Source organism: Saccopteryx bilineata, chromosome 3 (assembly GCF_036850765.1).
Source record: "Saccopteryx bilineata isolate mSacBil1 chromosome 3, mSacBil1_pri_phased_curated, whole genome shotgun sequence".
Lineage (NCBI taxonomy): Eukaryota > Metazoa > Chordata > Mammalia > Chiroptera > Emballonuridae > Saccopteryx > Saccopteryx bilineata.
This window is the reverse complement of record NC_089492.1, coordinates 274,919,558-274,937,276: the sequence shown is the minus strand read 5'-3', so window position 1 is coordinate 274,937,276 and position 17,719 is coordinate 274,919,558. Positions and strand designations below refer to the sequence as shown.

Below are 17,719 nucleotides of genomic sequence, written 5' to 3'. Positions count from 1 at the left end.
AAATTTTAATCCTCCAAGTAACCCTCTGTAAATGGTGCTAGGGTACCATTCAGTACCTCCATTTTTTAGAAGGGGACAAGAAGAGGAGACATTTTTGGCAATGACTACACAGCTAGTTAATGACAAACATGAGGTTCAAACCTAGTTGGCCTGGTTTCAAAGCCTGTGCTCGGAAGTCTGGACAAAGCTGAATAAGACAGGACCCTGCCCTGAAGGAACTGGTCATGGTTGACTCAAGGCAGAACCAATTCAGTGCCAAGTCAGGCTCCACAGAGTTGGTGAGGCTGAGGGAGAGGAAGAGTACCCATCTGGGAGGCAGGCCTGGGCACCACCCTCCAGCCAGTCCAGCTGGAAAGGTCAGGAAGGAACCTACTGTTCATATCTATGATGCCAGTTACAGCAGACGTCACAACTGGGAGGATCCAGGTGGTCAGAGGTGGGGCAGGGAAGTTCACTTAGGCTGCAAGTGATCTCTTCTTGTCTGTTTGGATTGAGTCAAGAACAAACAGGTCTCCAGCAGTCACTATGCTGTTGTTCATGTCCATGACTTCTCTCTCTCTTGTCCTTCTTTTCTCAGTACGGGGGGGGGGGGGGGGGGTAAGTGGTGATGAATGAAAACTTGACTTGAGGGTGTGAACACCTGATATGGTGTACATAAATGTATTGTAGAACTGTGCACCTGAACCTGTATAATTTTGTTAACCAGTATCACCTCAGTAAACTCGATTAAAAATTAAAGAAAAGAATAAACAGGTCCCAGTGGGCAGGACCTCAGAAGAAGAGAGTAGCCTAGAGATGCCTGTAGACTGAGGCCCAGGAGGCTGAAGACTTGTGTAGCCTTACGCCCAGGCAGCAGCAACGTCAGGCCAGAGCCACTAGTGTCAGAGCCTCCTCAGAGTGCCCTTTGTCCCTTCCCATGTGGTTACTGGGATTATCAAATCCTCATGGGGACTAGCTCTAAAACTTTTTAGAAAAAAATATATGGAGCTTTTTTATTCAGGGCCAGTAGGGAGCTAACTAGACTATGTTTTATGTCATGACTACATGGAGTGAAACTAAAGCCAAGTCATCACTTAGCTCTGTGACCCTAGGCAAGTGCCTTACACTCTCTGAGCCTGTTTCCTTGCTTGTACACCAGGTTAGGATCTTACTAGAAGGATTACACAAAATAATGTTTGTCAAGCGCCTGGCACCATGCCTGGCTCATGGACAGATGTTCAACAGCAGTGCCCAGAGGTTTAGCAGGATCTTAGAAGGGAGAATGAAGTGCCCTTGAGCGGTGACAGGTTCTACAAAATGCCTAAAATGGCATTTACCATCATCTGGGCAGGACAGAGATTCAAAGTTCCTTAAAACAAACAAACAAAAACAGGTTTTTTTGTTTCTTTTTTAATTTTTTGTTCCTTTTTGTATTTTTCTGAAGCTGGAAACGGGGAGGGAGGCAGTCAGACAGGCTCCTGTATTGCGCCTGACCAGGATCCACCCGGCATGCCCACCAGGGGGCAATGCTCCGCCCATCCGGGGGCATCGCTCTGCTGCAACCCGACCCATTCTAGCGCCTGAGGCAGAGGCCACAGAGCCATCCTCAGCGCCTGGGCCAACCTTGCTCCAATGGAGCCTCGGCTGCAGGAGGGGAAGAGAGAGACAGAGAGGAAAGAGAAGGGGAGGGATGGAGAAGCAGATGGGCGCTTCTCCTGTGTGCCCTGGCTGGGAATCGAACCTGGGACTCTCACACGCCAGGCCGACGCTCTACCACTGAGCCAACCGGCCAGGGCTACAAAAACAGTTTTAAAGGAAAAAATTTTACCTAGTTCCTCCTGTCAAATGCTTATAACTTTTTTTTTAAAAGCATATAGCTCAATGGATATATACACACCTTTGTGTAGCCATTACTCAAGATAACATAGAGCACACCTATTGCACCCCATAAGGCTCTTTTGTGCCCATTCCTAATCAGTAACCACCACCTTCCCCAGATAATCTTTATTCTGACTTCTACTGATATGGGTTAATTTTGATGGTTCCCAGAATTTCATATAAATGTATCTAAATGGATCAAAATTAATTTAAAGAAAGTCAAGACACAGTTATTTCTTGTCAATGAGCATTTAAGGACTAAGAAGAGTACTTCTTTCTTTTCTAAAGACTGTCTCACTAAGTGTGACATTTTTATTTCTTTTTGTCTTATCTTCAATTATTTTTTATTTTTTTGAAGCTTTATCAATTGGGTAACTTTACAAAATCATACTCAATAATAAAGAAAGGACTAAGGGAGAGCTGTTGATCTGGAGTTGTCAGATAAAATATAGGATGCCCAATCAAATTGAATTTTTGATAAACAATGAGTAATTTGCTTGGTTTCTTTTTTAAATTTTATTCCTTTTTAGAGAGGAGAGAGAGAGAGAGAAGAGGGGGAGGAGCAGGAAGTATCAACTTCCATATGTGCCTTGACCAGGCAAGCCCAGGGTTTTGAACCAGTGACCTCAGCATTCCAGGTCGGTGCTCTATCCACTGTGCCACCACAGGTCAGGCAACAATGAGTAATTTGTTAGTAGTAAGTATGTCCTAAATATTGCATGGTTTTCATGCTAGAAAGAGAAGGGGACATCCTGGATTTTCTAGAACTCACACTCCCAGGCCTCATATCCTCAAGGACTCAAAAGCAATTCAGCAGCCATCTGGTTACCTGAGCAGTCCGATCACCACTTTCCCAAAAAAGGGCTCGGTCAGAAAGCCATCCAGCAGGACTGCCCACTGCACCCCGAGGGCCAGCATGAAGAGGTTGTAGGCCACGTTGCTCCAGCCACATCGCCACAAAGATGAGGTAAGGAAGCCCAAGCCGAGGGCTGCCATGACGGTCATATCCTGGAAGAAGGCTGAGGGAGGAGATAATGAGGAGGAGAAAGAGACGTACACAAGGTTGTGCAGTGATTTTCAACCTTTTTCCTCTCATGGCACACATAAACTAATTACTAAAAGCCAGCAGCACACCAAAAATATATTTTTTGCCAAGCTGACAAAAAATTGATATAATTTTGATTTATTCACCCTAGATGGCTGTTTTGTATTGGTTGTTGTCATTTTTTTTTCTGAAGTGAAAAGTGGGGTGGGGGGGTGTGTTGGGATGGGGGAAGAGACAGACTCCCGCATGAGCCTGACCAGCATTCACCCAGCATGCCCACCTAGGGGGCGATGCTCTGCCCATCTGGGGCGTTGTTCCTTTGCAACTGGAGCCAAGGCACCTGAGGTGGAGGCCATGGAGCCATTCTTAGCACCCGGGCCAACTTTGCTCCAATGGAGCCTTGGCTGCAGGAGGCGAAGAGAGAGGGAGAGAGAGAGAGAGAGAGAGAGAGAGAAAGAGAGAAAATGGAGAGGGGGAGGGGTGGAGAGGCAGATGGTCTCTTCTCCTGTGTGCCCTTACTGGGAATCGAACCTGGGATTTCCATACGCCAGGCAGACATTCTACCACTTATACAACTGGCCAGGGTCACCAACACTGTTTTAATCATTTTACATAGACTTCCTTGTTTGATTCTCCAATGGCTCTCAAGGTGGGTGCTGTTACAACAATTTTACATGTATGAAAACTGAGACACGGAGGAGTTAAGAAACTTACCCCAGCTGGTAAAGCCAGTATTTAAACCTAGAGGGTCTGTGTTGGGCAAATGAGTTGGTAAAATTTGTATTTTTTGAGTTTGCTCACTTTTAGTGTTAAAAAATGACACTGGGCAGCCACGTGTGTACTTGCCCTCAGAGCAGTTGATTGCAAATTGCAGATTACCTTCCTGATTGGGAGGGGCCATTGTTTTGCTAATGTTTGCTAGAGAAGGGGTCTTTGTGGGCCCAGCCAGTTTTTGCAGGGAGAGTGGAGAGAATGCAGAGTGCTGAAAAAGCTAGTTTGTGCAGAGAGAGAGAAGGTGGGCAGATAGGGAACTAGAGTTGAGAGGCTTTGGGAGTCCTTCTGAGGCTTGTGGGGGCCTTTGATTCTAAGAGGAACCGGAGAAGATTCTCCTGGTTGTGGAACCAAAGAGTGAATGCTTCAGGGCTTTGGGAGGTCTGAATGAAAGGGAAGTGTTTCCCCTGCCTGTTTGCTTGTCGGCAGGCTGGTGAGAGACTTTAATAAAGGAATGGCCCACCATTTTTTGGCTCCACTGTTTCTTTACTGTCTGCCCAGATCCAATGAGAACCTGTATGGCCACGGTTGTGGCGGCCCCTGGCCTTCCAGTCTGCTTTGAAGTCTGTGCCTTTAATGAAAATGCTATCTGATTTGTTTGATTTCTCATCCATTAAATGGGAAAAACAATCATACCACCTTTATCAGGTTGCTGGAATCCAGTGGTATAGTGCTCAGAATCACTCTGAATAGAAAGACCTTTATGAACAAGCAACTATTTCCACATGTGTATAAATGCCTGGAAGGAGATCTTAAAGGATTTTTCCCCCTGTGGATATTATCCCTATAGGAAAGTTTAACTTAAAAAAATTTTCCAGTGTTAAAATTTTCTACAACCAGTTGTAGACAGTAAACAATTACAAAAGAAAAAGAAAAAAAGCACAGGCTTTGAGTTTAGACAGTTCTGTTTGATTCCAGCTCCATCATTCCCTTCCCTCTTGGATTAAACGATATTAAATTGCCAACATTTAACTATTTTTGGCCTATAAAGATGGCAGATTGTATGTTTCAGCTTCCTAGCCCTGTGGCCTTGTAGGTTGCTTACTTTCCTCATCAGCTAAACAAGAGCAATTATCCCCGCTCAGAGTGTGCTGGGAGATGTGAAGGGAGTAAGGTTGCATCCCAGTGCTCAGCACTGTGCTGGCACGTGGAGAATGCCCAGGAAGTAGTGGCTCTTCCCTTCCACCATCACCATCACAGCAGTAAGAGCTTGCCTCGTCTCCACTGGCCTCCAGCCCTGGCTCTGACAACAACCAGGAAGCTTTCACAACCAGAACTCTCCAAAGTCTCAACAAGCCCCTGCAATTTACATTTAAATTCACATTCATTGAAAAATACATACACCTAGCATTTTGCACAGAGGGCTTGGGTGGGTGTTGATGTTCCAAGATCAATCTGACAACACCAGGATATAGGAGACCCCTGAGGACTACTAGCATGGAATCTGGGGGCTGGGGGGATGCGTGAGAAGAGGGCATTTAGGAGGAATTCAACTTTCTGTAACTTCTGGGACATGAGGGAGGGGAGGGGTACAGGCAATGTCTTGCAGGGGTCTTCAAATTTTTTATAAAAACCACCCACTTTTGCAGTGCTGGTCAACCTGGTCCCTACCACGCAACCAAACAGCGCTGCGATTGGCCCACCATGAAAGCTGGACGCCCACTAGTGGGCACAGTAGGGACCAGGTTGACCAGCACTGCAAAAGTGAGCGGTGTTTTTTTTTCAATTTTTATTTTTTATTATTTATTCATTTTAGAGAGGAGAGAGAGAGAATCAGAGAGAGAGAGAGAGAGGAGAGAGAGACAGGGGGGAGGAGCTGGAAGCATCAACTCCCATATGTGCCTTGACCAGGCAAGCCCAGGGTTTCGAACCGGCGACCTCAGCATTTCCAGGTCGACGCTTTATCCACTGCGCCACCACAGGTCAGGCAAAAGTGGGCGGTTTTTATAAAAAGTTTGACGACCCCTGCGGGCTGGAGGTGACTAGGGTATATTTTTGTATAGGGGTTCCTCTTGGTATTACTCAGACTCCTTCAGGAGCCAAGCAGAAAACCCTGTGTGCAATGCCTACTTGGGAGTGGTGAGGCCTGTAGACAATTGGACACGGCACACCCCACTTTAGATATTCACAGTCAATCTTTTATTAAACATTAATGTTAAAAATAAACACGCCCATCATTTTGCAGCAATACATTATGCATAGGGTTCAGACTTATTGAAGACTTCATGAACTGGGAGACCTTTCCATTTTCCTCCCATTTTATATACGGGAACCAGAGAGAGCCTGTGACTTCCTCAAGGCCACACAGCATGCCAGCAGCAAAGGCAAGCTCTGAATTCCCAGTACAGTGCCCTTCCACCAGGCTAGACCATCATCTCTTGCTCTCGATTGCCTCCAAATCCCTTGCCTTCTTTGGGCCTCAGTTTCCCTATCAGTAATATCTGGAAGTGGGACTTGATACTCTCTGAGGACCTCACTGCTCTGGCATATTCAGAGGAGGGGATCAGTGGGTGGAGAGTGGAAGGTCACCAGGATTAGGGCATAGGCAGGGCCCCAAAGATGAGAAAGTCAGAGGATATTGGGTGAAGGGTTGTCAGGCACAGAAGTCACCCCTGCTGGGGACAGACGCTCAGGGCCTTCTTCCCCAAGGCTCCACACTGTCCCTGAGGGGAAGAGCTGTGCTTTAGCCAGGCCGATGAAATTAGGGTGGTGGTTTCTGGGAGCTGTTAACAGAGCCTGTTCACCCCACAGCACTCAGTAAATAACATTTGATTTTAGCCTGACCAGGCAGTGGCGCAGTGGATAGAGCGTCGGACTGGGATGCAGAGGACCCAGGTTCGAGACCCCGAGGTTGCCGGCTTGAGTGCAGGCTCATCTGGTTTGAGCAAAAGCCTACCAGCTTGAACCCAAGGTTGCTGGGTCCAACAAGGGGTTACTCAGTCTGCTGAAGGCCTGCGGTCAAGGCACATATGAGAAAGCAATCAATGAACAACTAAGGTGTTGCAACGCGCAATGAAAAACCAATGATGGATGCTTCTCATCTCTCTCCGTTCCTGTCTGTCTGTCCCTGTCTATCCCTCTCTCTGACTCACTCTCTGTCTCTGTAAAAAATACAAAAATTAAAAATAAATAAATAAATAACATTTGATTTTAGGCCCCCTCTTTTCTCACCCCCTGCACACTCCTTCCTCTCCCAGCCTCCCAGGATGCCAGGCCCACACCTGCTCTGCCCATGTCTTACTGCCTGGACCCCCCACTTCAGGGCTGGGGCCCAGCTCTAGGCATCCACACGGGTATCAGCCCCACCTCTCAGAGCCTGTGCTGCACCCCACATCAGCCATTGGTCTGATAAGCTAATGACTTTAAGGTGTTCAGGGGTGATAAGGAATCCAGAGGAAAACTGTACAGTCTAAGACAGGCTTTCAGGAGATGTTTATGAAAGTCTCATGATTTGCAGAAATAAAGTCTAACCTGGGAGTCTGGCAGTGTGAGATGAGGCAATAATTATCATCTTTGTAACAGCAGGCACATAGACAGTGCCCTCCACATAGCGGGCTCTGTTCCAAGTGCCTGACAGCCTCCATCTCCAACAACCTCATGCAGTGGGTACTATTTATTATCCCTAGTTTACGGATGGGGGAAGGGAGGCACAGAGAGATGCTATAACTAGCCCAGGTCACACAGCTAGCAAATGGTGGTCAGAGATCTAAATCCTGACTATCTGAGTATAATCACTACACATCCTGCCCCTCCATACAGAATACTGTATATAGTTTAGTGGTGAACAATATGGGCCTCTGAGTTAGGTTGTTAGAGTTCACAGGTTGGCTCTACCTCTGTGACCCAGCTTCCTAATCTGTAAAATGGGTCTGAAACAATGGTACCTGCTCTGAGGATTGCTGTGAGCATTGGGCTCACTGGCTCATGCAAACCAGTCAGCCTAGTATTAGGTGCATAGAAGTGCTAGTAACTAGTATCCTATGCTACTTGTGAGCCTTTTGACTTTGGGCGAGACTGTGCTCCCTCTCCTCAGGCCTGGATGTGCTAGTGTTTCTAGCTCTGTGTTCCACCCACCTTTGCCCTTCCTTCTGGCCTATAGACACGTCAGTACCATCTGCTGTGAAGCCAGGACTACATTCTGCTCTCAGGCTCTGGGCTTGGTCTCCACACTGTGCTCTCCTGCTTACTGGGAAGACCGCTGCAGCCCCAGACTGGAACCATCCATGGAGTACCACCATGCCTTCCCCTCCCCACAGCTTCTGTTCCCTCCCACCCTCACACTGCAGTTGTCTGGAAAGAGAAAACTTTTCACAATCAGAGAGGCAACCAAAAGCTAGGATATGGAAGGTCCCAGGACTTGAAGCTGTTCTGTGTCACTGGTAAAGGCCCTCTTGCATTTCAGTAGCTCTCCATGCTTCTAAGAAATACAGGACAGATCTGGGTGGTAGTCACAGTGCAGGGCCCAGGCTGGTCTCCCAATTTGGCATCCTTAGAGCAGGCTCTGTGCAACAGATTGTTACAGTAATGCCCTTAATGAATCATGCCTTCCAATGTAGACCCTTCCTGCATAGGTTGGTCCTTGCGATTTACTTTGGTCAATGAAATATTAGTAAACATGATGCAAGCAGGGGCTTAAAAAGCACCTGCACATTGGGGCTTGCCCTCTGCTACTGTGGTAACTCTTCTGCTGCCATGTGGAAAAGTCTGGACTAATCTGCTAGCACCACACAGGCTAGCTGCCAGCCGACACCTAGCTGCTACTAGGTGAGTAAGGCCATCTGAGGCTGTCTGCCCAAGTCAAACCTCCAGGCCCTGGCCGGTTGGCTCAGCAGTAGAGCGTCGGCCTGGCGTGCGGGGGACCCGGGTTCAATTCCCGGCCAGGGCACATAGGAGAAGCGCCCATTTGCTTCTCCACCCCCACCCCCTCCTTCCTCTCTGTCTCTCTCTTCCCCTCCCGCAGCCAAGGCTCCATTGGAGCAAGGATGGCCCGGGCGCTGGGGATGGCTCCTTGGCCTCTGCCCCAGGCGCTAGAGTGGCTCTGGTCATGGCAGAGCGACGCCCCAGAGGGGCAGAACATCGCCCCCTGGTGGGTAGAGCATCGCCCCTGGTGGGCGTGCCGGGTGGATCCCGGTCGGGCGCATGCGGGAGTCTGTCTGACTGTCTCTCCCCGTTTCCAGCTTCAGAAAAATACAAAAAAAAAAAAAACAAAAACAAAAAAAAAAAACCTCCAGGCTGGAGAGGCATTAGTGACCTCAGGTGAAACCAACAGAAGAACTGCATTGCTGAGCCCAGCCCTAAGTGCCAAACCACAGAATCACAATCATGAGTAAATTAAATGGTTGCTATTTTAAGCCACTAAATTTAGAGGAAGTTCACTAATGCAGTAACAGATAACTGATACACACCGCTTTTCTTAAGTATCTCATAGGCACATCAACTCCAAGCCTAGAATAAACATACCATTGTACATTTATCCCACAGTCTGCTCCTCCCTGGTTTCTCATTTCAAGAATGAACGCCTCCATCTGCCAAACCACACATCTGAAGCCATCTTTGATGACTCCTTCATTTTCACCAAGTGCGGCTGATTTCATCTACTAAATATCTCTTGAATCTGACTCTTTGCTTCTCCTTCACTCCCCCTGCCCATTTGGTTTCATCACAGGCTATCCAGACCAGTGGTAATAGGAGTAGGGAATCCACACCTCAGAAAATGCTCCAGACTAGTGTGTTTTGGGGGGTTTATTTTAAGCGAGACAGAGAGAGAGAGAGAGAGAGAGATCTCATATGTGCCTTGACTGGGGGACTCCAGCTGAGCCAGTGATCCCTTGTTCAAGCCAGTGACCTTAGGCTCAAGCTAGTGACCATGGATGGGGTCATGTCAATGATCAAGTCAGCAATCTGGCGCTCAAGTTGGAGAGCCTGCCCTCAAGCTGGCGACCTTGGGGTTTTGAACCCGAATCCTCAGCATCCCAGGCCGATGCTCTATCCACTGCGCCACAACCTGTTCAGGCACCAGACCAATGTTTTTCAACCACCAGTCCATGGACAAGTGTCAATCCATCAGAAATTTTGTGCCGGTCCATGAAAGAGTTAACCATCCCGATGTTGTATGAAGATTATAGACCCGGCCCTGGCCGGTTGGCTCAGCGGTAGAGCGTCGGCCTGGCGTGCGGGGGACCCGGGTTCGATTCCCGGCCAGGGCACATAGGAGAAGCGCCCATTTGCTTCTCCACCCCCTCCCCCTCCTTCCTCTCTGTCTCTCTCTTCCCCTCCCGCAGCCAAGGCTCCATTGGAGCAGGGATGGCCCGGGCGCTGGGGATGGCTCCTTGGCCTCTGCCCCAGGCACTAGAGTGGCTCTGGTGGCGGCAGAGTGAGGCCCCGGAGGGGCAGAGCATCAACCCCTGGTGGGCAGAGCCTCGCCCCTGGCGGGCGTGCTGGGTGGATCCCGGTCGGGCGCATGCGGGAGTCTGTCTGACTGTCTCTCCCCGTTTCCAGCTTCAGAAAAAAAAAAAAAAAAAAAAAAAGATTATAGACCCAATGACTTTAGTCGAATTCACTTATGCTCAGGGTGATTACCACTTATCAGCCTTTATCATCGATGAAAATACTATTGAGGGTGTCTTAGATATCTTTGGAACTTTACTTGAATTAAATATTGCTCTCTAGAAATTTCAGTTGTATTCTATTAAAAAATTTTTACTGTTTGGTTATTTTAGAGAAATTTTATTTTATAGTATTATAATTAAAAGATAACACACAAAATACTAATAATGGGTTTTGTTTCTGTCTTAGCAGTCCCTGAAATAAATCTCCTATGTATACTGGTCCCCAGGGGTTAAAAGGTTGAAAAGCACTGCTCTAGACACTCTATAGGGGCTGCTGGAGGAAGATATTAGCACTCCCACTTTAACTTATTTTAATTTTAAAAAACAATGTTTATTAATGAAAAAGCTCTTGCCAGTCTTTATATGTGTTAATGATTTCAGTCCTTTCAACAGCGTAATGAAAGAAGAATTGTCATCATGTCATAGAGATTGAAATGGAGGCAGAAAGAGGCTGAGTCATTTGCTGAAGGTCTCACAGCTAAGAAGAGGCAGAGGCAAGATCTGAATCAGTCTGTCTCCAGTAGTTCTCAAACTTTTGTGCGCATTCGAGTCACTGAGGGCTGGGTAAAACCCAGATCGCTGGGCCCCACTCCAGCATGTCTAACCAGTTCCCAGGGGATGCTGAGACAGCTGGTCTGAGGAGCACACTTTGAGAACCACTGATGCAGGGTATTCTACCTCTGAAAACACTTGGTGACGTTTCCAACTCAAGTATTTAATATTTTGATTAACCCAAAAGCCTCTTCATTCTTGCTCAGGATGTCAGACAGCTTAGAAGCTGTCCTAGCTTTGGAAGGTATCCTGAGGGCATATTAGGCCACTGGGAAGGGGTTGACATGTGTTTCTACATATTCATCATGTTGCAACTAATGGCAGGGTTATTTTTTAAATTTAATTCTTAATTATGGCAAATTTTAAGCATATGCAGAAACAGGGAGTAGCATGGTGCACCTCCTGTACCCGTTCCCAGCTCTGATGATTGTCACATAAGGCCTATCTCATTTTTATTATCTTTCTCCACTTGCTTTCTTTTCCTTTTTCTTACTTTCTCTTTCTTCTTTCTTTTTTGGCTAAAGAAGTCCCCAGACATCACTCCATTTCAATATACTTCTCCAACTAATAGGGGCTTAAAAAACCCCACTATGCTATTATCACATCTAACAAAACTAACAATAAGCCTGTATATCATATAATATTTATGCTGTATTGATTCTCCAATTAAATATATTCTTTAGAATTGGTTTAAATAACATTGTAGTTTACATGGACTAGATTAGATTAAGTGGATTGGCAGATTAAATTACCTAGTTTTAAGTCAGCTAACCTTCACAAAGTGGACTAGTGGCTTAAACTACTTTTGTGATACTTTTCCTTATGCAAACTTTTTTTTTTTTTTGTATTTTCTGAAGCTGGAAACAGGGAGAGACAGTCAGACAGACTCCCACATGCGCCCGACCGGGATCCACCCGGCACGCCCACCAGGGGCAACGCTCTGCCCACCAGGGGGCAATGCTCTGCCCCTCCGGGGTGTCGCTCTGCCACCACCAGAGCTACTCTAGCGCCTGGGGCAGAGGCCAAGGAGCCATCCCCAGCGCCCGGGCCATCCTTGCTCCAATGGAGCCTCGGCTGCGGGAGGGGAAGAGAGAGACAGAGAGGAAGGAGGGGGGGGGGGTGTGGAGAAGCAAATGGGCGCTTCTCCTATGTGCCCTGGCCGGGAATCAAACCCGGGTCCCCCGCACGCCAGGCCGACGCTCTACCGCTGAGCCAACCGGCCAGGGCCCCTTATGCAAACTTTTTGTCAATCAGATTCTAGGTTAAAAAAAATGTCAGTCTAATCAGCTAACAAGAGGTCAAGCAAGATAACTTGAAATTATTAAAAAGACTCTGAGGAATGGATTTCTATCCATCATCAGTAATGGTAACAATGGACCTTACCTTGAGATTGACTGACACCATCACGATCAGCAATTTGAAAATACCATATATTTCATTTTGATATCTTTCAAATTTTCTAATTTGAATGTATGCATTATAATGTACAAAATATATTCATGAACCATAACATATAAATATGGTGCGTGCTAGAAAAATGGTGTGCCCAATCTGAAAAGCCTAAAGCCCTCTGGTCCATACAACAAACACTACAGCCTCCACACTGGTCTCCCACCTCAAGCCATGCCCCTTATCCCATCCTCTACACCAGCCCTGAAATGGCTATCTCCATTACCCAAACCCAAATTCATCACGTCCTCTTAGGTCAGCAGAATAAGGAATTCAACCCAGTGGATCCACTAGGCCCTGCCCCTTCTTTAAGCTCCAACACTGCATTGTCAAACCTTCGCCCAGTCCGCTCCAATGAGCACAGACACTGGTTCCTGCTGTGTTTTCCACTTCCATTTTCATTGTTAATTCCTACTGAGCCTCCAAGACCTGGCTGGGTAGTCACCCTCCTGCCTGGGTAGTGGGCCCTCTTCCATGCTTCCATATAAAGGGAGTGTCTGCGGACATTTTATGTTAGCAGCACAGCTTAGGGGTGAAGAACACAGACTAGCCAATCAATGAAGTTGGAGTACTGGCTCCTACGCCTACTGGTTATATGACAAGTAACTCAACCTCACTGTAAAATAGCCGTGAAGCATAATGTTTATGTGCATGAAAACTAAAACCAGGCTGCCTAAATGTTTTTGTTTTTTTTAAGCCATAGTATACTCTGGAGTTATTTTATTTTTCCAGAATGACTTTGTCTTTTTGGAGGGCTGTTGTTTTTTTTTTTTTAATTAGATCTTATTTATTGATTTTACAGAGAGAGGAGAGAGAGGGGCAGGGGAGTGAGAAGTATCAACTCATAGTTGCTTCATTTCAGTTGTTCATTGCTTGCTTTTTGTATGTGCCTTGACCAGGCAAGCCCAGGGTTTCGAACTGGCAACCTTAGCATTCCAGGTCGATGCTTTATCCTCTGTGCCACACCACAGGTCAAGCCAGGCTGCCTAAATTTAAATGTGCTGTGCTATTACTAGCTGAGTGACCTTGGGCAAATTACTTAATGTCCATGCGCCTGATTTCCTCATAGGAAAAACTGAGAGGATAATAGTGCCTAACTCATGGGGTTATTGTGAATGAAAGTGCTCAATAAATGTCAGCTTTAATCAGCATGTGTCTGGATCCACACTGGGATTGAATGAATAAATGAATGAAAGAGTGCATTGAATTAACTGTATTGGATTGAAAACAATTAAAGTAAATTAGGATGGTGCTCAGGCCTTGCTTGTTTGCAAGGTCTCCTCTGGGCCTGCCCACTAAGTGACACAGGATCTTCCATCCCTAAATCATCCAATTGTCCTATTCTCCAAGCCAAGGGCCTAGGGGCACCTTCCCTTTACGTCCAGTTAACTATATTTAGTTAGCATCACTAGGGAACAGGTAAGTACAGTACTCAATCAGACTTAAGAGAAGGTCACTCAAGGAGGCCTGCCCATTATCATGAACAACATAACACCCGCTGAGATACTTGAAAACTCATCTCAATTTTTATAAAAAAACAAAAGCCATACCACTGTGGACATCTGTCTTGTTTACAGTTGCTCTCATCACTGTCTGTGAATATTTTTAGCTGCAAATAAAATAATCATTCCACACCCCCCTTCAGTTATACCTTGTGACTTTGGATTTGCTGACAGAATACAGACTTTTCAGCCTCCAAGTGAGAAGAGAGCTGGGGGTGGGGGAGGGGACAATAGACTAAAGTCTCTAAAAGGGGGCCGGTACAGAAACGAGCAAGAGAGAACCAAAAAAGATAACAAAAACTGAAAACCCAACAATGTGAAATTCCTTGCCACTAAGAAGAGAAGTAGGGGGGAAGCAGAGAATAATAAAGGCTATTTGGCAAAGGGAATTCTGGGAACACGGAAAAGGAGGCTCCTCACTCTGCCCTGACAAATCAAGGAGGGAATCATAGAAGAGGTGATGCCTATGTTGGTCCTGAAAGAGAGCCTGCATTGTTGGCTATGTCTTTGTGAAACCAATGGGAGAAGATAAGAACCGCTTTCCTTGGAGACTTTGTAGAAAAGAACATTTGAGCTCCCAGAGGACCACAGACCTCCTTTGCCCCTGCCTCCATTTTCCTCTGTGACCATCCCCTCTCTGGGCACTCACCTTGATGAGTCCCAGTGATCTCCTGATTTGTTGAGAAGTTGTCATATTCGGTGAAAAAGAAGAAGATAAGAACGAGAGCTATCTCCAGCATTAAGGCCCACAGGGGCAGGCAGCCCTGCAGAGACCGTGGGTACTTAGAGCCCATCCTGCGTATGTCTCTGTGCGTGGTTCCACCAGCACCAGGCAGTATGGCTCTCTCCCAACACCCACTTGAGGGGGTGATAGGAAAACACCCGCCAAAGGCCTTATCTCAGGCTGCATAAGACTGTTTCTGCTGGCATGTCCATGCAGTTAACGCAGGAGCAGAGGGACTATGACAGGGAAGGGGGAGAAATACGTTCATTCCAACATTCAATCATTCATTCATTCATTCATTCACTTATTTATTCACTCAACAAATAGTTGCTGCATTCCTACTATATGGCAGACATTATGCTCAGTTTAAAAGAGGGCATTCATTCACTTGACACCCAAACATAAGCATACTCCTTTATTCATTCCTTTAGTTTACCTTCACCATATTCCTGCAAGAAAGGCAGAGAATGAATGGATTAACACTTCTATTTCAAAGTGAAGAAACTGAGGCTCAGAGGGGGCTTTGGATTAGCAAAATCTCTCTTTAAAACCTTACCACAGCCTGACCTGTGGTGGCGCAGTGGATAAAGCGTCGACTTGGAAATGCTGAGATCGCCGGTTCGAAACCCTGGGCTTGCCTGGTCAAGGCACATATGGGAGTTGATGCTTCCAGCTCCTCCCTTCTCTCTCTCTGTCTCTCCTCTCTGTCTCTCCCTCTCCTCTCTAAAATGAATAAATAAAAAATTAAAAAAAAACAAAAAACCTTACCACATATCAGAGAGGATATCCAGTGAGCTCTAAAGGATGTAGTAAATGAGAATGAATGAATAAATGAAAGCAAAGAATAACACTAAGCCGCAGAAGGATGCAGACAAGCCCCACAAAGAACTAATGCCTCAGACTTACACAGCTGAAACTATTTGAGGCTATATTTAAATCTACTTGTTTCGCCTAACCAGGCAGTGGCACAGTGGATAGAGCATCAGACTGGGATGCGGAGGACCTAGATTCGAAACCCCAAGGTTATTGGCTTGAGCGTGGGCTCATCAGGCTTGAGCGCAGGTTCGCTGGCCTCAGCGTGGGATCATAGACACGACCCCATGGTCACTGGCTTGAGCTCAAGGTTCCTGGCTTGAGCAAGGGGTCACTCACTCTGCTGGAGCCCCCTGGTCAAGGCACATATGAGAAAGCAATCATTGAACAACTAAGGAGCTGCAATGAAGATTTGATGCTTCTCATCTCTCTCCTTTCCTGTCTGTCTGTCCCTATCTGTCCCTCTCTTTGTCCCGCTTGAGTATGGATACTTCATTGACCATTACAGCTGCCCAATGAAACAGGCTGCCCATGAGATAGTGTAAGACCAGTAGTCACGGTCGTCATAGCCAGGCACATGCAGGTTCCCATTAGATTTGGACAGATGGTAGAGAAACTGTAGAGCCAAAAACTGGTGGGTCATTCCTTTATTCTAGCCTCACACCCGGCAGGTGAGTAAAAACACACAGGGCACCAAAACCCACTCACATTCTCTGGTTCCAGGAGAATCTTTCCCAGTTTTGCCTAGAATCAAAGGTCCCCCCTAGTCTAAGTCACCTCTGGTTCCGCATCTGCCAACATGGCTTCTTACTCTGCAAAACTGGCTTTTGTCTCCTTCCATCTTGGCTGCTTTCTCCTCTCCTTCCTCATTAACTTGGTGTGAAAATCCCTCCTCCAGCACACATTAGCATAACAGAGCCCCTTCCCAAGCAGGAAGGTAATCAGCAGTTTCACAGACTACATTCCTGGGCAACAGCCATTTTTAACAATAAAAGTGAGCAAACGTTAAAATCACATTTTACAAATTTATTTGCCCAACAGATAGTGTAGGCCCAGTAGTCACGGCCATCAAGGCCATCGCTGCCAGGCAGGTGCAGGTTCCCATTAGATTCGGACAGATGGTAAAGAAACTGTGGAGCCAAAAACTGGTGGGCCATTCCTTTATTTTAGCCTCGCACCTGGCAGGCGAGTAAAAACACACAGGGCACCAAAACCCACTCACATTCTCTAGTTCCACAACCAGCAGAATCTTCTCTGAGTTTTTCTAGAATCAAAGGCCCCGCACTGGCCTCAGTCCCCTTGGGTTCCCCATCTCCTCTCCACACAAACTCTGCACAACATGGCCTCCTTCTTCTTCTCCTTTCTTCCTAAAACTTTTTAGGGCGAAACCCCTCCTCCAGCACACATTAGCATAACAATGGCCCTTTCCAAGCAGGAAGGTAACCAGTAATCTCACAGATCAGCACCATCTTTAACAACAAAAGTGAGCAAAATCAAATAACACAAATTTTACAAACTTATTTGCCCAACAGATAATGAGCACCTTGTCACTAGAGGCATGCAAGCAGAAGCTGATGGTTACTTGTCAGAGATGTCTTGAAAGTGATTCATATAATGAATGGCGGGAGATTTTAATCACCATATACACTCTTGTCATTTTCTTTTCAGATGAAGAAACTAAGACCCAGAAGAAGGTCATACAATCCATTGGCCTCACTCACTTCTTTCTCAGTGCAGCTTTATTTACAAGAGGAAGAAATTGAGAATAAACCTAAATATCCAATTGGATTGGTTAAGTAAACTACAGGATGCACATCCTGCCACCAATATGATGGTTCTGAACATATGTGGAAAAATCCAGAGAAAAATGCTTTTAAGTTTTATCAAAAGTGGCACAAAAGATACTCTATTTGGTGAAAAAGCAAGTTACAGAACAGTGTATACATTATGTTCCCGCTTTTGTAAAATAATAATAATAACACATTAATGCATACACAGGGCAAAAATTGGCTGCAAACCACCGACACTGGTTACTTTTGTTTAAGAGTTTGCCAGAACTAACATTTACTAAACATTTACCATCGCTAGGCACTGATCTAGGCATTTAACAAATGTAAACTCAGTTAATGACACTGTGAGATTGGAACTATTAGCCCTATATTACAAATGAGGAACCTGAGGGGCAGAAAGGTTAAGTGACTTGCCCAGGTTAACAGAGCTAGGAAGTAGCAGAGCTGGGATTGAGATCCAGGCAGTCTGACTTGTGCACCTGGGTGTTTGTTTAGCCACTTAACTCCAGCCCAGATAACTTTGAAGTCTTCCTCCAATTGTGAAAGATGACTACCTCAACAGTAAATAAGGGAGCAGGTGCCCTGACTCCTAGAGGTCAGAGATCAGA

The 17,719-nt window shown here is 46.2% G+C and overlaps 1 protein-coding gene across 1 annotated transcript in view; it reads right to left on the bottom strand.

Annotated features, from left to right (window-relative positions):
- LOC136329182 (RH-like protein) overlaps positions 1 to 14,578 on the bottom strand; it is a 45,176-nt gene extending 30,598 nt beyond the window's left edge. The window contains exons 1-2 of the mRNA XM_066265131.1: positions 14,434 to 14,578; positions 2,687 to 2,876 (exon numbers count right to left, since the gene is read on the bottom strand). Of these exons, the coding sequence (XP_066121228.1) occupies positions 2,687 to 2,876; positions 14,434 to 14,578 (335 nt within the window). The remainder of the gene's footprint in view (positions 1 to 2,686; positions 2,877 to 14,433) is intronic.
- Positions 14,579 to 17,719: the final 3,141 nt, after the last annotated feature.